The sequence below is a fragment of the Salvelinus alpinus genome, chromosome 8, assembly GCF_045679555.1.
Source record: "Salvelinus alpinus chromosome 8, SLU_Salpinus.1, whole genome shotgun sequence".
Classification (NCBI taxonomy): Eukaryota; Metazoa; Chordata; class Actinopteri; order Salmoniformes; family Salmonidae; genus Salvelinus; species Salvelinus alpinus.
The window spans coordinates 54,764,275-54,784,086 of record NC_092093.1 but is presented as its reverse complement, the minus strand read 5'-3'; the positions used below and the strand labels follow the sequence as shown (position 1 = coordinate 54,784,086).

Here is a 19,812-nt window from a genome sequence, read left to right as displayed (position 1 = left end):
ACACACATGGATAACATATAGAGGTATAAGATAGGTGAACAGTATAATTACATTTGCATTTGGGTCATTTAGCAGACGCTCTTGTCCAGAGTGACTTACAACTTGGTGTATTCACCTTATGATATCCAGTGGAACAACCATTTTACAATGGTGCATCTAACTCTTTTAAGGGGGGGGGGGGTAGAAGGATTACTTTGTCCTATCCTGGGTATTCCTTGGAGAGGTGGGGTTTCAGGTGTCTTCGGAAGGTGGTGATTGACTCCGCTGACCTGGCGTCGTGAGGGAGTTTGTTCCACCATTGGGGTACCAGAGCAGACATAGACATAATAACATACATGTCAGACAGAGTGGCGCCTAAAAGCAATTGGACACTAGACATATGGTTTGACCATTCTATTACAAACATACATGTCAGACAGAGTGACGCCTAGAGGTAATTGGACACGCTGGGATAGAGGGTCCAGCCACTATTATAAACAAATTGAAAGCAGATGGTGGTGAATGACTTCATAGGGGACGGACAATACTGTGTGTATAAATAGAGTAGCTGGAGTTCTGAGAAAGTGTGTGTTCCGCGGGGTGTGTTCCGCGGGGACATGCCAGTGGGCTGTACAGTTGTAATAAAGAGCATGTTTGATTTTAAAAGTTCTGGTAAGCGTTGTATTTGAAAATGATTTTCCACGACATAATTGGCGAGCTAGCCAGGAGCTGATAGGGACTGGGACGTTCTTGGCTGATGATGGGTTCTTTGGACAATCTAAACAAACAGAGGTGGCCGCCCAACTAGACGGTAAGCAAGTTCTTACAATAGTTGAAATGTTTGTGTAAGATTGCTCCAGAGATACTGTCTCAGCGAGAGGAGCGCCACGTAAGTCTCTCTTTCAAATTTCCTAAAATGAAACCAGTAAATACAAAAGAACTTTTAAATTCAATGAATTTGCATGTATGTGTAATTTGGGGAATGGTATTAAATGTAAATGTATGCGCATGTATAGAGACTGAGTGAATAGGTGCTGTGAACTTTGCTTGTGTTAGATGTAGAGTGAGCATGCATGCGCTCGTTCAGATCAGACCGCTCGAATGTGTAGCTTAAATGATGCGGTTGTTTGCGCATCTGGCTGAGATGGCTGGTTAACATTTTTGAAAAGGTCTGCTTGGGTGGGATATTCACAGCGCGGCAGAAGGGTCTGTTGGTGAATATTTAGTAGTTAAATTAATATTTCATGGTTACCGCTTTGAAAGAAGGACTGAACGGATGAAATATTTAGAAGGCAGGAAAACGTTAGCCCGATTGTGCGGCGTTCAACTGCAAAAGTAGCTTATACAGTCAAAGCATAAAACAGTAGGTTGTAGGAAAACGTTAGCCCGATTGTGCGGCGTTCAACTGCAAAAGTAGCTTATACAGTCAAAGCATAAAACAGTAGGTTGTAGGAAAACGTTAGCCCGATTGTGCGGCGTTCAACTGCAAAAGTAACTTATACGGTCAAAGCATAAATCGGTAGGTTGTAGGAAAACGTTGGCCCGATTGTGCGGCGTTCAACTGCAAAAGTAACTTATACGGTCAAAACATAAATCAGTAGTTAAATAAATATTCATAGTTTCCGCTCTGAAATGAGGACTGTATGAGTGAAGTAGTAGGTGCAGGAAAAACGTTGGCCCGATTGTGCGGCGTTCAAATGCAAAAGAAATCCTGCGAATAAAAAACCGCTCTGTCTAGCTACCAGGGTTTGGTAATTCAGTAGGTCATGCCACAATACTACTCTAAGAATAGAAGAAAAGATAAGTATTGGGGGTTGAATAGGATATGAAGACAAGCTGATCCGATTAGACAGTAGTCTCGTCATATTGTAGAAGTCTAGGCTTATGTAGAAGGAAGTGAATTAAGTCAATAAAGAAAGACTGAGTTGTTTTGAGGTAAAAACAAAGGGATTGAATGAACGGATGAAACATAAAAGGATGAATGATAATGTTGTAAGAAATGAGTAGATCTGTGTAAAAATAGAAGATTAGGAAGGAAAGACGAGTTGTGTGTGTATGTAGGCAGAACGTCCAGGAGAGGGAGCGCGCAGCTCTCCTGTGACAGAGTAGAGTTGATGCTGTAGTATTCAGAAATAATGTATGTACTGTATAGAGTAGGCTTCGATAAAAGAAATTAAGTGATGTGACAAATGAATTATTAATTGGAAAGGAGATTGGCTCTAACTCGGAAAAATAGTAAATAAAAGGTGTAGAAATACATGGGAGTATTTAGGAAAAATAAATAAATAAATAGTCGCATGGGACCAAAATGTGAAGCTCGATTTGTAGGCGTTCTGATGTCAACATTCTATCATCAGAAAATACATTGCGATGAGGTTGTGTGTGTGGTTCCTCTAGTCCTCGCAGACGTGCGGGTGATTGGCAGAACTATTGACAAGATCTAAGAACCAATAAGAAAATAGCTCTCTGTTCTGGATATAGGTATATCGGGTAGTGTAATGTGACATTAGAACTTAGTGCGGTAGTAGGAAATGCCGCTATACAAGAGTTTATTTCCTTGTCAAAATAACAAACAACTAATTGGTTTGAGGTTAGTGAGAATGGAATTTTTTACTTGTTGGTGTATAGTCTCTGAGCGAACAATGAGTGTTTCATAGAGATTACAGTTTATATGTGGTCAAGAAGAAGTATTGGATCACGTTTGACATCTAGTAAAATAACGATGGAATTTTAATTGTTAGACATTCTATACCACAATTCTCTGGAACTGTTAAAGACGCTTTAGAATAAAATCTATGGATAAGTAAAATTATTGGTTTGCTGACTAAAAGGTAACGTTGTGAATATTAACAATATGTACACTTTCTTTTCCAGAAAGAATAAGGGAAAAAAAGGGTTTTTTAATCTTCTCTGGTCAACAATGTCATTGGAGACTGCATTACTGTGGAAAGCAGTTAATTAAAGTCAGCCGCTTTAAAAATAAAAATATCTGGATAAGGCTAAAACATGGAGTTCTGGATGAGTGAGTCCAGTCCCTTTGCGATTATTGGCTTATGATTCACTAGTGAGTACACCATGTACTGGGAATGAATATGCATTAGTAGATATATTGGAAGGGTTTTTTCCAATTCAGTTTCAAATTGGGTATGCAAAAGGATGAACATGTTTTTGAAAAATGTATTTAAGTTGCTCCTAAAGAAAGGGGGAGTGGAAACATATTAATGGTCTCAAAATGCCCTGAATCCTAGGAATTTCTTGTAAAAGACTGATCACCTTTTACTGGAAATTGTTGGAACAGGTGGGATATACTTATAAAATGTTTAAGACACCAGACTCTATTCAAACTGTATAATTACTTTGAAAATCTATTATGTCCCTGGGAAAATTATGAAGAGTTGTACCCTTAAATTGAATAAGTTATTCGTATAGGTTTATTTTAATTTTTATTTTCGATATAACATGGGTTCATAGGTAAAACTATCAGTTCTTTGGGGTTATGGTCTTTGGGGGAATACACAAATGTGTTTTGTTCATTATGCATATAAAAAGTGTTGAAAGTTTTTCTAAAGGGTTTATTGGAGTGTGGGTTTCTGTAAGGGTTTTGTTGATAACTACATCATCTGTAATTCATCTGAGAGATCACCAGTAGAATAAGGGAGTTGTCATGAAAGGTGACGTCAGAATGCTTTAGGGCATGGGAGAGAATATCACCACTAGTGGGTGTGGAGCTCATACCCGCCCTAATCGACTGAATAGTGAGGGACAACTGTGTCTGATGACCTGTGAACTGTATCTAAAAAAAAAAAAAAAGACATGCTGAAATTATGTTATATTTGTTGGGAGAATAATGACTTAAGGTTATTGGGGTACTGATTTTTTTATTATCAGGCCACTCATGAGAGAAACTGAGACAAAAGGGCTATTGGGAAAATAGATAGTACTGGTAATAAAAGTGTTTAGTATAAATGTTAATTATTAAAGGGATGTTGTGTATTGAATAGATAAGGTCAAATTTGAGTTAAAGTAAACACTAAGGACTGTTATCCTGAATATTGGATTGGGAAAAGTATTTCAAAATAACTGTTTAGTTATTTAGATATAGCACTGTTTAAATTTAATAGGCCTAGGGCCACTCTGGAAAATACTCCTGAGACAAGGAGGTTGACAACTTACAGAGGATTAGATAAGGTTTTTTGTTTATTTTGTTTTATAATATCATTGGAATTGTAATGATAAAACTTTTATAAAATAATGGAATAAAAAGGTATTCTGTTGTGCAATGTTACCCAAGGATGAAGAAGACAGAGACCAACAATAACATTGGCATAGAATGAAACGGATGGACGTTTTCCATTACATTAAAAATAGTGGTAATATTGCAAATGTGCAATTATTATAATTTATTTTTTCTCTTTTTCTCGTTTGGTCAATTTATTTGTTTTGAGGAACATAAGGTTGTGAATATGTTCCTCAGGAGGGAATGATATCTATTTTAAATTGACTTAAGGATGTTTTAAGTATGTATCAAACAATGGCAGTTATGGGTTAGGGGACTTATAAATGAAGGTAATGGTAGTAAAGGGGTGTTATTTCTAGAAATATGTATAAAAATAGAGATAATTCACAGAAAAGGAAAGACAGCTGGCTGTGTAAAATATAGGGACAATTCTAAAAGTAAATAGAACAATTCACATATCTAAAGATATGGTAAAAAGAATAAGTGGTGGCATTTTGAACATTAGAGCAAAAGTTTAAGAAACTTATGACATAGTTTTGTTAGGATTGGATATTCTTCCAACTGGAAGACGCTTGACTGATTACATGTTATTTTACAGTAGTTGCCGTAGGGACCATCATTTAACTATCATTATGAATATTTCTGTGGCAGGAGGCCAGATATTGAGGCAGAATGTTTACATAGGGCTGTTATTAAAAATTAAGATTTAGTGATCTTGCTATAAGAAGGAAGTCTGTTGTCAGGGAATAACCCATGTGTTAGTGTGTATGTCCTCAGGAAAAAACAGCCAGAAATGGAAGGGCTTGGGCTGCATTCTGGAGACTGAGTGTACATCAAGATACACCAGGCTGGTGGTATACTTCTTACAACACTGCAGTGGTAAAGTTCTTTATGTCTCTCTTTGGTGGGTGCATAAGTCTCACGAGAAGTAAGGTCCAGCTGAATAATGGGTGAGCTTGAAAACACCATGACAGAGGATGTGGAATCAGAGAGAGAAAGAGAGAGAGATTAGATTCCACTATAGACATACTGGGTTGAGTTTGGAGGCTACTTGTTTTATTTTTAATACATCATGTGAAAGAGAATGGATAATAGGATATTATACTCTAAACAAACATGTTAAAGGGATTGATATGAAAGCATATACAGTGTTGAATTAATTCAAGAAGAGAGAATGTTAATTGTAGGTTATGCACATGATTATCAGTTGAAATGGAGTAGATGGGAAACTAAGTAAAAATGACATGATTTGGGAACACCTCTCAGAACCTGTGGCCGAAAGGGGAAGACTGGGTGGAAGCATGAGGAAGCTTTTTAGGGCTTTTATTTTTGTGGAGTCCAGCAGAAAAGTATCCTGGAGGCATAGAGTCAGGTAAAGAGAGAGTGGGAATTGTCATGGTCTCAGATTACAGTTTGCATGAATATATTTATGCATAACACATAACATTGTCAATGCTGTTATGTTTTGTCTGTTGTTTTCCAAGTCTTATGTTTAGGAAACCAGAAGGAGAGGGGTTCGCCAGCTTCATCTGGAATGTCTGTTTGTTGTGTGATGAGTGATGGAAGTAAGAGGATGTATGGTGCAATCTTAGAACAGAGGCCATAAGTCTCTAAGTATGAATGCTTCACAGAAAGTAGGCAGAAACCTGAACCAGGATGAGAGGTTCTGCGTCTGATGATCCAAGGGGACCAGAAGGACGTCTCTCAGTGGTACCTGGAGATCTAGTCCACGTTGGAGGGATCCGGAGGAAGTGGGATCAACCGAGGAGAGATGGACCCTATGAGGTGGCCAAAGCAACAAGAACGGCCGTCCAAGTGAAAAAGAAGCCAGACGTGGTACCATCTGACCCACTGCAGCTGAGTCCCAACAGAGAGAAGGATACAACCACATAGAGATGAGGACACTGAGGATGCTGATTCACCAGGAGGGAGCCTGGAGGGAGCAGGAGCAGCGGAAACGATTGAGATGCCAGGGAGGAGCCAAGAAAACAGTAAATCAAGTGAAAGCCAAAATATGACACGTGCACCGACTAATGCACCCAGAAGAGGAGGAGAGGCCTCACAAGGAACAGAATAAGAACGTTTCTTTCCTAAAATTGAAACCCTTCCAGATGGAAGCTAAGTCCGGCCTGAGGAGGGAGCCTCAGGTGAAGAAAGAGGAGGAAAAGTCCTGCAAGCTGAAGAAAATGGGGATTTCCCCACAATTGACTTTTAAACTTTTGAATGGCCTCCTTTACAGACAATTGATGTTAGAACAACAAAAGAATAATGACATTGACATAACAGAAGCAACAGTGAATGCTAGTATAGAAACAACAGACTAATGCACAATCAAGATGTATGGTGGGAGCAGGAAGAGAAGAATGGAATCAGCCGAACAATCCAAAAAGACTGACAAGGTTAGAATCTATGTTCCACCTCAATGTATAACAGAAGCAGGAGAACTGAAGTCTATCTCAATCATAAGGATCAAACCCTTATCGGAGATTGCACTCTGTGGATGGACACATCACCAAACAAAGGGAGAAGTCGTTTGGGACCCGAAAGGATGTGACCTGACATGAATCAAAGAAAAAGACGAGTAGGTGCTCATCATGAACAAGATTGAACCAGTGGAAGGTGAAGACCTACCCCTGCACCTGAACAGGAAGGACCTGTGACAACAACAAGGGTGGCGGCTGCTGTGACGACCACAGTAGCTACCACTAGATGACATCGACTGCCCTTACCAAGCAGACCACCGTGCCAACAAAGCAACCTGAGACATCAGTCAGGAGAGTTTTTACTGATATTTGAAACTTTCTGATAAACTCTAATGATCTACCTCAAGATAAGAACATTGAAAAAGCAACAGAATTAGATATATCAGAATCAGAAGCACTCAAGGACACCACACGAGAAGAAGTAGTGAAGAAGAAGTGATACGAATGGGCTAAGAATATGGCAAACAGACACAGAATGGACAATTGTATTTTGTGAAGAAAATCACCTTTGTCTGATCTTTTAATAGTCTCTGAACCAGCATCATTTAAAAACTGTGTAAGTTGGAAAAATGACTATTGTACCAATAGAAAGTATTCTATTCCCTTGTGTGACATAAAATGTAGGATTGCTCTGGGTAGGCACTAGGGGTAAAACTATGTTGAATGAAACCATGCTGGGAGACAATGATTGTGCTGCCTATAACATTAGAACTGAATTAAAATGTACCTCAATTAGACAGAGGTACCGTGGTTAAAGGAAAATATGAATGATTTTACAGACACCACACCGAAGGAATTGATGTAGGAAACACCACTGTAGAATGTGATACTATTTGGGTGTTAGAGAATGCGGGAGTTCGTAAAAGTAATGATAAAGGGTTGATTATGAATAGAAAAGGGTTGTGTAGTTACATAACTCAGGTTGCGCCATCTCTTACTATGTTGAAAAATCAAGACAGAGGTATTGCTGATAGTTTCTGGATGTGTGAAAAAAAACTAACTGTTGAATGTATTGCCTGATGGATGGATTGGTCCTTGTGCCTTAGTTAGAGCAATTAAATAGGTTACTATTATTGAATCACTCCATGATGACTATGTTAAACCTAGAGTTAAAATGGCTTATGATAAGGATCCTGAGGTATACCTTAATGCAATTGGACTGCTTAGAGGTCTACCTAGGGATTTCAAGGCCAGAGATGAGGTTAAATCAGGATTTGAATCTATATTTTTGTGGATAACACCAAATATGAACTTAGAATGGATTAATTATATTTTTATTAATGTTTCTAATTAGATCTTTTACTCTTATGTCAACTGGAGATGTTTGGTCTAGTTAGGTTTTTATTAATGTTTCTAATTGGATCTTGTACTCCTATTTTAGTTTTAATCATTTGAGAATGTTTGATCTAGTTGGTTTATGTGCTTTCTTCTGTTTTTGTATTTTCTTGTATATCGTAGGTATTTTCATTTACTATCCCAAAGTCATGTTTCTATTATTTATGTGGCTAATTAGCCCCAGAGGTGGGATTGTAGGAGTACAATTACACACATGGATAACATATAGAGGTATAAGATAGGTGAACAGTATAATTACATTTGCATTTGGGTCATTTAGCAGACGCTCTTGTCCAGAGTGACTTACAACTTGGTGTATTCACCTTATGATATCCAGTGGAACAACCATTTTACAATGGTGCATCTAACTCTTTTAAGGGGGGGGGGGTAGAAGGATTACTTTGTCCTATCCTGGGTATTCCTTGGAGAGGTGGGGTTTCAGGTGTCTTCGGAAGGTGGTGATTGACTCCGCTGACCTGGCGTCGTGAGGGAGTTTGTTCCACCATTGGGGTACCAGAGCAGACATAGACATAATAACATACATGTCAGACAGAGTGGCGCCTAAAAGCAATTGGACACTAGACATATGGTTTGACCATTCTATTACAAACATACATGTCAGACAGAGTGACGCCTAGAGGTAATTGGACACGCTGGGATAGAGGGTCCAGCCACTATTATAAACAAATTGAAAGCAGATGGTGGTGAATGACTTCATAGGGGACGGACAATACTGTGTGTATAAATAGAGTAGCTGGAGTTCTGAGAAAGTGTGTGTTCCGCGGGGTGTGTTCCGCGGGGACATGCCAGTGGGCTGTACAGTTGTAATAAAGAGCATGTTTGATTTTAAAAGTTCTGGTAAGCGTTGTATTTGAAAATGATTTTCCACGACAGAAGCTATTGGATAAAACAATTACAAGCCATACCACATACTGTTGAACTAAGACAGTGGTTCTCAAACCTCTCTTCAATGTTTCACAATGTTGTTGTAGCTCTGAACTAACTCACCTGATTGATCTAAAAGGCTTGATGATTAGTTGACCAGTTGAATCAGGTGTGCTAGCTCTGGAATAGATCAAGTACATGGAATGGCTGAGGGTCCCCGAGGAGAGGTTTGAGAACCACTGCACCAAGTTACTGTGTGCTAACTCTCAAACACATGGAATGGCTGAGGGTCCCCGAGGAGAGGTTTGAGAACCACTGCACCAAGTTACTGTGTGCTAGCTCTCAAACACATGGAATGGCTGAGGGTCCCGAGGAGAGGTTTGAGAACCTCTGCACTAAGTTACTGTGTGCTAGCTCTCAAACACATGGAATGGCTGAGGGTCCCCGAGGAGAGGTTTGAGAACCACTGCACTAAGTTACTGTGTGCTAGCTCTCAAACACATGGAATGGCTGAGGGTCCCCGAGGAGAGGTTTGAGAGCCACTGCACCAAGTTACCGTGTGCTAGCTCTCAAACACATGGAATGGCTGAGGGTCCCGAGGAGATGTTTGAGAACCACTGCACTAAGTTACTGTGTGCTAGCTCTCAAACACATGGAATGGCTGAGGGTCCCGAGGAGAGGTTTGAGAACCACTGCACCAAGTTACTGTGTGCTAACTCTCAAACACATGGAATGGCTGAGGGTCCCCGAGGAGAGGTTTGAGAACCACTGCACCAAGTTACTGTGTGCTAGCTCTCAAACACATGGAATGGCTGAGGGTCCCCGAGGAGAGGTTTGAGAGCCACTGCACCAAGTTACTGTGTGCTAGCTCTCAAACACATGGAATGGCTGAGGGTCCCCGAGGAGATGTTTGAGAACCTCTGCACTAAGTTACTGTGTGCTAGCTCTCAAACACATGGAATGGCTGAGGGTCCCCGAGGAGAGGTTTGAGAGCCACTGCACCAAGTTACTGTGTGCTAGCTCTCAAACACATGGAATGGCTGAGGGTCCCCGAGGAGAGGTTTGAGAACCACTGCACCAAGTTACTGTGTGCTAGCTCTCAAACACATGGAATGGCTGAGGGTCCCCGAGGAGAGGTTTGAGAGCCACTGCACCAAGTTACTGTGTGCTAGCTCTCAAACACATGGAATGGCTGAGGGTCCCGAGGAGATGTTTGAGAACCACTGCACTAAGTTACTGTGTGCTAGCTCTCAAACACATGGAATGGCTGAGGGTCCCCGAGGAGAGGTTTGAGAACCACTGCACCAAGTTACTGTGTGCTAACTCTCAAACACATGGAATGGCTGAGGGTCCCGAGGAGAGGTTTGAGAACCACTGCACTAAGTTACTGTGTGCTAGCTCTCAAACACATGGAATGGCTGAGGGTCCCCGAGGAGAGGTTTGAGAACCACTGCACCAAGTTACTGTGTGCTAGCTCTCAAACACATGGAATGGCTGAGGGTCCCGAGGAGAGGTTTGAGAACCACTGCACCAAGTTACTGTGAAAGGTCACTTACCACATGTCTGTTGCTGTGCTAATTGGTTCGTAATCAAGGATTTCTGGAGCTGCAAAAGACAAAATGACTTATTAACTGAAGACTTGGAGTGACCATGATGGTCATAACAACATGGCCGCTGGTCAGGTCAGAGGTTGTGTGTCCGCTGCTCTACTCACCCACATACTCCGGGGTCCCCATGATCTCTCTGAGCTCCTGACTGCTGCTCACCATCCTGGACAGACCAAAGTCCACAATCTTAATGTCCCCCAGAGGAGCATCGCAGGTCAACAGAATGTTCTGGGGCTGGAGAGAAGAGCAGCGTGAGAGCAGCATTAGAGAGGTCGTCTAGTGGGGGCTAACTGGACAGCAGCATTAGAGAGGAAGTCTAGTGGGGCTAACTGGACAGCAGCATTAGAGAGGAGGTCTAGTGGGGCTAACTGGACAGCAGCATTAGAGAGGAGGTCTAGTGGGGACTAACTGGACAGCAGCATTAGAGAGGAGGTCTAGTGGGGCTAACTGGACAGCAGCATTAGAGAGGAGGTCTAGTGGGGACTAACTGGACAGCAGCATTAGAGAGGAGGTCTAGTGGGGCTAACTGGACAGCAGCATTAGAGAGGAGGTCTAGTGGGGCTAACTGGACAGCAGCATTAGAGAGGAGGTCTAGTGGGGCTAACTGGACAGCAGCATTAGAGAGGAGGTCTAGTGGGGCTAACTGGACAGCAGCATTAGAGAGGAGGTCTAGTGGGGCTAACTGGACAGCAGCATTAGAGAGGAGGTCTAGTGGGGCTAACTGGACAGCAGCATTAGAGAGGAGGTCTAGTGGGGCTAACTGGACAGCAGCATTAGAGAGGAGGTCTAGTGGGGCTAACTGGACAGCAGCATTAGAGAGGAGGTATAGTGGGGCTAACTGGACAGCAGCATTAGAGAGGAGGTCTAGTGGGGACTAACTGGACAGCAGCATTAGAGAGGAGGTCTAGTGGGGCTAACTGGACAGCAGCATTAGAGAGGAGGTCTAGTGGGGCTAACTGGACAGCAGCATTAGAGAGGAGGTCTAGTGGGGACTAACTGGACAGCAGCATTAGAGAGGAGGTCTAGTGGGGACTAACTGGACAGCAGCATTAGAGAGGAGGTCTAGTGGGGCTAACTGGACAGCAGCATTAGAGAGGAGGTCTAGTGGGGCTAACTGGACAGCAGCATTAGAGAGGAGGTCTAGTGGGGACTAACTGGACAGCAGCATTAGAGAGGAGGTCTAGTGGGGCTAACTGGACAGCAGCATTAGAGAGGAGGTCTAGTGGGGCTAACTGGACAGCAGCATTAGAGAGGAGGTCTAGTGGGGCTAACTGGACAGCAGCATTAGAGAGGAGGTCTAGTGGGGCTAACTGGACAGCAGCATTAGAGAGGAGGTCTAGTGGGGCTAACTGGACAGCAGCATTAGAGAGGAGGTCTAGTGGGGCTAACTGGACAGCAGCATTAGAGAGGAGGTCTAGTGGGGCTAACTGGACAGCAGCATTAGAGAGGAGGTCTAGTGGGGACTAACTGGACAGCAGCATTAGAGAGGAGGTCTAGTGGGGCTAACTGGACAGCAGCATTAGAGAGGAGGTCTAGTGGGGCTAACTGGACAGCAGCATTAGAGAGGAGGTCTAGTGGGGTTAACTGGACAGCAGCATTAGAGAGGAGGTCTAGTGGGGCTAACTGGACAGCAGCATTAGAGAGGAGGTCTAGTGGGGACTAACTGGACAGCAGCATTAGAGAGGAGGTCTAGTGGGGCTAACTGGACAGCAGCATTAGAGAGGAGGTCTAGTGGGGCTAACTGGACAGCAGCATTAGAGAGGAGGTCTAGTGGGGTTAACTGGACAGCAGCATTAGAGAGGAGGTCTAGTGGGACTAACTGGACAGCAGCATTAGAGAGGAGGTCTAGTGGGGCTAACTGGACAGCAGCATTAGAGAGGAGGTCTAGTGGGGCTAACTGGACAGCAGCATTAGAGAGGAGGTCTAGTGGGGCTAACTGGACAGCAGCATTAGAGAGGAGGTCTAGTGGGGACTAACTTGCATGTATGTTTGGTAGAGGATCTAAACCACAGTATTAAAGCTTGCCTCCATCTTTAAAGAGATATGTTGGCCTACTTAGCAATGGCTCCAGAAACTACCTTCAACTCCTTACAAACTGCAGGCAGAGACAACACAATGGTAGCCATGAGTTTATCTGACTTAATTGCTCAAATGTGGACCTCTTGAACATCTAGAGAGTATATATTTTCAGATAACTGGCTTTTTCTGGCACACAAATGTCTTTTGACAAAGAAATCGACCCCCCCCCCCCCCCCCCAAAACAAACGATCTGTCCGGCCTTCTTCTGAATGTTTTAATCGCGACGTGGCCCTTCAAGCCGTTCTAACATACATATAAGAAGTGAACGTTGATAAAAGGTTGGACCCCAGGAAGAGCAGCTGCTGGGGATCCTAATAAAATAAGGTAAAGCGTCTATCGGGGGTCGGGGACTGACCTTGATGTCCAGGTGCACCACGTTGTTCCTGTGGAGGAAGGAGACCCCCTCTAGGATCTGTCTCAACAGCCTCTTAACGTCCTCCTCTATGAAGGCCTCGTCCCTCTCCGCTACACACTGGTTAAAGATCTCCCCTCCGGCCGCACTGTGGACACATTCAGACTGGTTAAAGATCTCCCCTCCGGCCGCACTGTGGACACATTCAGACTGGTTAAAGATCTCCCCTCCGGCCGCACTGTGGACACATTCAGACTGGTTAAAGATCTCCCCTCCGGCAGCACTGTGGACACATTCAGACTGGTTAAAGATCTCCCCTCCGGCCGCACTGTGGACACATTCAGACTGGTTAAAGATCTCCCCTCCGGCCGCACTGTGGACACATTCAGACTGGTTAAAGATCTCCCCTCCGGCCGCACTGTGGACACATTCAGACTGGTTACAAATCTCCCCTCCGGCCGCACTGTGGACACATTCAGACTGGTTAAAGATCTCCCCTCCGGCCGCACTGTGGACACATTCAGACTGTTTACAAATCTCCCCTCCGGCCGCACTGTGGACACATTGACTGGTTAAAGATCTCCCCTCCGGCAGCACTGTGGACACATTCAGACTGGTTAAAGATCTCCCCTCCGGCAGCACTGTGGACACATTCAGACTGGTTAAAGATCTCCCCTCCGGCAGCACTGTGGACACACATTGACTGGATAAAGATCTCCCCTCCGGCAGCACTGTGGACACACATTGACTGGATAAAGATCTCCCCTCCGGCAGCACTGTGGACACACATTGACTGGATAAAGATCTCCCCTCCGGCAGCACTGTGGACACATTCAGACTGGTTAAAGATCTCCCCTCCGGCAGCACTGTGGACACATTCAGACTGGTTAAAGATCTCCCCTCCGGCAGCACTGTGGACACACATTGACTGGATAAAGATCTCATCTTGTCTGATTTGTCAGGCTTGCTATCTGCTGGTGTGCATTGGAAGACGTCAAGTACAAAACACATCTCTGCATTGAAGTCACATAGACGTCGAGTACAAAACACATCTCTGCATTGAAGTCACATAGACGTCGAGTACAAAACACATCTCTGCATTGAAGTCACATAGACCTCAAGTACAAAACACATCTCTGCATTGAAGTCACATAGACCTCAAGTACAAAACACATCTCTGCATTGAAGTCACATAGACCTCAAGTATAAAACACATCTCTGCATTGAAGTCACATAGACGTCGAGTACAAAACACATCTCTGCATTGAAGTCACATAGACCTCAAGTACAAAACACATCTCTGCATTGAAGTCACATAGACCTCAAGTATAAAACACATCTCTGCATTGAAGTCACATAGACGTCGAGTACAAAACACATCTCTGCATTGAAGTCACATAGACGTCGAGTACAAAACACATCTCTGCATTGAAGTCACATAGACCTCAAGTACAAAACACATCTCTGCATTGAAGTCACATAGACCTCAAGTATAAAACACATCTCTGCATTGAAGTCACATAGACCTCAAGTATAAAACACATCTCTACATTGAAGTCACATAGACCTCAAGTATAAAACACATCTCTGCATTGAAGTCACATAGACCTCAAGTATAAAACACATCTTACATGTACAAACAGTCAAACCTTTCATTTTGCATTTCACTACTCTGTCTCGGTCCATAGTGTCTTGACCTAGACCAGTGGTTTGCTGTGTTGTGTGGGAGTCTTGGATAACCTGTCCTGATTGATGACTGTGTGAGTGCTGTGTTTCTCCTGACTGGTGGTCAGGGTTAATGCTGCCTTACAGCTAGCGTAACCGGTGTACACTAGGACTGGTGTTTCTCCTGACTGGTGGTTAGGGTTAATGCTGCCTTACAGCTAGCGTAACCGGTGTACACTAGGACTGTGTTTCTCCTGACTGGTGGTCAGGGTTAATGCTGCCTTACAGCTAGCGTAACCGGTGTACACTAGGACTGCGTTTCTCCTGACTGGTGGTTTGGGTTAATGCTGCCTTACAGCTAGCGTAACCGGTGTACACTAGGACTGCGTTTCTCCTGACTGGTGGTTTGGGTTAATGCTGCCTTACAGCTAGCGTAACCGGTGTACACTAGGACTGCGTTTCTCCTGACTGGTGGTTTGGGTTAATGCTGCCTTACAGCTAGCGTAACCGGTGTACACTAGGACTGCGTTTCTCCTGACTGGTGGTTTGGGTTAATGCTGCCTTACAGCTAGCGTAACCGGTGTACACTAGGACTGCGTTTCTCCTGACTGGTGGTTTGGGTTAATGCTGCCTTACAGCTAGCGTAACCGGTGTACACTAGGACTGCGTTTCTCCTGACTGGTGGTTTGGGTTAATGCTGCCTTACAGCTAGCGTAACCGGTGTACACTAGGACTGCGTTTCTCCTGACTGGTGGTTTGGGTTAATGCTGCCTTACAGCTAGCGTAACCGGTGTACACTAGGACTGCGTTTCTCCTGACTGGTGGTTTGGGTTAATGCTGCCTTACAGCTAGCGTAACCGGTGTACACTAGGACTGCGTTTCTCCTGACTGGTGGTTTGGGTTAATGCTGCCTTACAGCTAGCGTAACCGGTGTACACTAGTAGTGTTTCAATCGGTGTCGTCACTCGCTCTGAGACCTTGTTTCCCTTGCTCTGGAGCGATAGGTAACGATGCTTGGTGGGAGGCTGATGTGTTCAGAGGTTCCCTGGTTCCCTGGCAGGTTCCCTGGCATTACTGTTATACTAGGTCTGGACTGTAGCTTTAGGTATACAATGATGTATGATAAATAGTGCATTCAGAAAGTATTCAGACCCCTTCACTTTTTGTTACTTTACAGCCTTATTCTAAAATGGATTAAATAAATGTTTTCCTCATCAGTCTACACACAATACCCCATAATGACAAGGCAAAAACAGGTTTTTAGAAATTTTATTTAAAAAAAATATAGAAACCAAAATACCTTATATATATATAGTATTCAGACCCTTTGCTATGAGACTCTAAATTAAATTCAGGAGTCCACCTGTGCTAAATTCAAATGATTGGACATGATTTGGAAAGGCACACACAAGTCTATATAAGGTCCCACAGTTGACAGTGTATTTCAGAGCAAAAACCAAGCCATGAGGTCGAAGGAATTGTCTGTAGAGCTCTGAGACATGATTGTGTCGAGGCACAGATCTGGGGAAGGGTTCAAAAAATGTATGCAGCATTGAAGGTACCCTAGAACACAGTTGCCTCCATCCTTCTTAAATGGAAGAAGTTTGGAACCACCAAGACTCTTCCTAGAGCTGGCCGCCCGGCAAAACTGAGCAATTGGGGGAGAAGGGCCTTGGTCAGGGAGGTGACCAAGAACCCAAATGGTCACTCTGACAGAGCTCCAGAGTTCTTCTGTGGAGATGGGAGAACTTTCCAGAAGGACAACCATCTCTGCAGCACTCCACCAATCAGGCCTTTGTGGTAGAGTGGCCAGACGGAAGCCACTCCTCAGTAAAAGGCACATGATAGCCCGCTTGGAGTTTGACAAAAGACTCTCAGACCATGAGAAACAAGATTCTCTGGTCTGATGAAACCAAGATTGAACTCTCTGGCCTGAAAGCCAAGCGTCAAGTCTGGAGGAAACCTGGCACCATCCCTATGGTGAAGCCTGGAGGTGGCAGAATCATCCTGTACAGGGTTGTTTTTCAGCAGCAGGGTCTGGGAGACTAGTCAGGATCAAGGCAAAGTTGAATGGAGCAAAGTACAGAGAGATCCGTGATGTAAACCTGCTCCAGAGCGCTCAGGACATCATACTGGGGCGAAGGTTCACCTTCCAACAGGACAATGACCCTAAGCACACAGCCAAGACAACGCAGGAGTGGCTTCGGGACAAGTCTCTGAATGTCCTTGAGTGGCCCAGCCAGAGCCCGGACTTGAACCCAATCAAACATCTCTGGAGAGACCTGACAATCCTGACCCACCATTTGGGCAAAGAAACTGCCCCAATTACTTTAAAGCTTAACAAAAATATACAACTCTGAATGTTTTAAATGTTAGCCGCTTGGTACCAAAACAACAGAGCTAATTCTGTTTAAACTGAAGACCAGTATAAGGCGGGACAGCAGACACGTCCAACTGGCAGAGAAAAGTCATTAGACAATACGGCCCAGAACCAAAACGCTTCCCGGTGGCCGGGGCTTTTGGGGACAGTTTCTCAGAGCGTCGCTGTCTCTCTGTATTATCCACAGACACTGAGGGCTCAAAATGGTTCCTCTGTTATCAGGGCCAGTAATTATAGCCAGTTGGGCCTCTAACCACTGAGTGCACCAGGGTCGAGAGGGAATAGAAATCTGGCAGATTCATAACTAGGTCATTGCTGTTTTGGATGATGAGAGCACGTCTGGCCAGTCGTTACACTACTGTGGTGTGGTACTGTAGGGCCGAGTGTTCAACGCCCTTCTAATCTGAGGGCACGTACACGCACCACACTCATGAACTGTTAATGCCAAGATGTCACACACACACCAACATCACATGCGCAAAACAAGTTCTTGGAATTTCTACGATTTAGAAATAGCTCTTAGTGCAGCAGGTTGGCCTCAATAACTGCATAAGGGGCCAGAGAACAAGATGCTCTGCCTTGTCTAGAAGTGTTGGAATTAGACAGCCAACAGTGTATCAGGGATCCACTTTTATCTGTCCTATCTTTTATGACCTGGTGACAGTCAGTGGGTGACCGGGCGACAATCAGTGGGTGACCGGGCGACAATCAGTGGGTGACAGTCAGTAGGTGACAGTCAGTAGGTGACAGTCAGTAGGTGACCAGGTGACAGTCAGTAGGTGACCAGGTGACAGTCAGTAGGTGACCAGGTGACAGTCAGTAGGTGACAGTCAGTAGGTGACAGTCAGTAGGTGACCTGGTGACAGTCAGTAGGTGACAGTCAGTAGGTGACAGTCAGTAGGTGACCTGGTGACAGTCAGTAGGTGACAGTCAGTAGGTGACAGTCAGTAGGTGACCTGGTGACAGTCAGTAGGTGACCTGGTGACAGTCAGTAGGTGACCTGGTGACAATCAGTAGGTGACCTGTGGGTAAGTCACAGCTTTAAGCTCCTCTGGGAGGCTGAGTGAGAGAGAAATCTGGAGAACAAGTCATCCCTCCATCCTTCTCATCCTCCTGGATGGAAACATTTCTCCCAGTCAGTGGTATGAGTTGTGTTTCTACAAGCGTTCATGTTCATTATGTTGCCTGCTGAAAGGAACCCCACTTGTTAGACAAGGCCTGGAAAACTTTATGTCAAAGGGTATGTGCTCTCGTGCACATTGTGTTTTTGAATCCACTACTGTATATTTGTATTGGCCCCTTGCCAAGATCGTTGAGAGAACGTTTTCCTGTGCCATGGATTAATTAAATCAATGATGCACTGCCGGGAAAGATCGATCCAACTTTTATCACTCATTTCAGCCAATCGGAACACAGGATCCGTCTGGTCTATTTCTGGTAACCTGTTTTGTTTCCACTCGAACAAGCAACACAAAGACTAGCCACTTTATCAATGGAGGATGGAGAGAAAGAGCTCAGTGTAGCTTCACTGGAGACGGGCTATCCCCCTTGCTCCAGTCCGGAGATGAGATTAACCCTCCCTCATTGCTCATATCCCCCCCTCCCTCTCTCTCTCTCTCTCTGGGCTGGAAGCCACGGCCCGGGACCTCGCGTGCCACCGTGGAGCACTACGGCGATAATGAACTCCCAGTTGGGGCCCAGAGAGGAGAGCCCAATGAGGCCACACTCCCTCATCCAGCCCCTGCCCTCGCCATCCTGCCTGGAAAAGAGCACTTTGGACCCTGGCTCGCTAATCCCCCCCCCCATTCGACTTCCCTCCCTCCTTCCGCCTCATACTGTAATTGTTTGATTAGCGCTCTATAATTTCAGGCTGTCCCTCATCTGAAGCCCACGCCACTCCCGGTCCCTCTCCTCCTCCTCATGTCTCCGGGTTTGCTCTAGTGCCCCAAAATATCAAGCAGCTGTCAAAAAAAGAAGGGGGAAAAAGTGCTTTTTCTCCCTCCCATCTCTCTCCCTCCATCTCTTTCTCTCTCCCTCCATCTCTTTCTCTCTCCCTCCGTCTCTCTCTCTCTCCGTCTCTCTCCCTCTTTCTCTCCTTCTCCCTCCATCTCCGTCTAGTCTCTCGTCTCCCTCCGTCTCTCTCCCTCTTTCTCCGTCTCATCTCTCTCCTTCTCCCTCCCTCCCTCAGTCTCTCCCTCCCTCCCTCCCTCAGTCTCCCTCCCTCAGTCTCTCTCTCCCTCCCTCAGTCTCTCTCCCTCCCTCAGTCTCTCTCTCACTCCCTCCGTCTCTCTCTCTCCCTCCGTCCGTCTCTCTCTCCCTCCGTCCGTCTCTCTCTCCCTCTTTCTCCGTCTCTCTCTCCCTCTTTCTCCGTCTCTCTCTCTCTCCCTCCCTCCCTCCGTCTCTCTCTCTCTCCCTCCCTCCGTCTCTCTCTCTCTCTCCCTCCCTCCGTCTCTCTCTCTCTCCCTCCCTCCGTCTCTCTCCCTCTCCCTCCCTCCGTCTCTCTCTCTCTCCCTCCCTCCGTCTCTCTCTCTCTCTCCCTCCGTCTCTCTCTCCCTCCCTCCGTCTCTCTCTCCCTCCCTCCTCTCTCTCTCCCTCTCCCTCCCTCCGTCTCTCTCTCCCTCCCTCCCTCCGTCTCTCTCTCCCTCCCTCCCTCCGTCTCTCTCTCCCTCCCTCCCTCAGTCTCTCCCTCCCTCCCTCAGTCTCTCCCTCTCCCTCCCTCCCTCAGTCTCTCCCTCTCTCCCTCCCTCCCTCAGTCTCTCTCTCCCTCCCTCAGTCTCTCTCTCCCTCCCTCAGTCTCTCTCTCCCTCCCT

At 45.1% G+C, this 19,812-nt stretch overlaps 1 protein-coding gene across 1 annotated transcript in view; it reads right to left on the bottom strand.

Annotated features, from left to right (window-relative positions):
• Window positions 1–19,812, bottom strand: part of LOC139583293 (serine/threonine-protein kinase 17A-like) — a 54,145-nt gene that overhangs the window by 5,998 nt on the left and 28,335 nt on the right. Inside the window, exons 3-5 of the mRNA XM_071414201.1 lie at window positions 12,961–13,105; window positions 10,634–10,760; window positions 10,476–10,524 (exon numbers count right to left, since the gene is read on the bottom strand). Of these exons, the coding sequence (XP_071270302.1) occupies window positions 10,476–10,524; window positions 10,634–10,760; window positions 12,961–13,105 (321 nt within the window). The remainder of the gene's footprint in view (window positions 1–10,475; window positions 10,525–10,633; window positions 10,761–12,960; window positions 13,106–19,812) is intronic.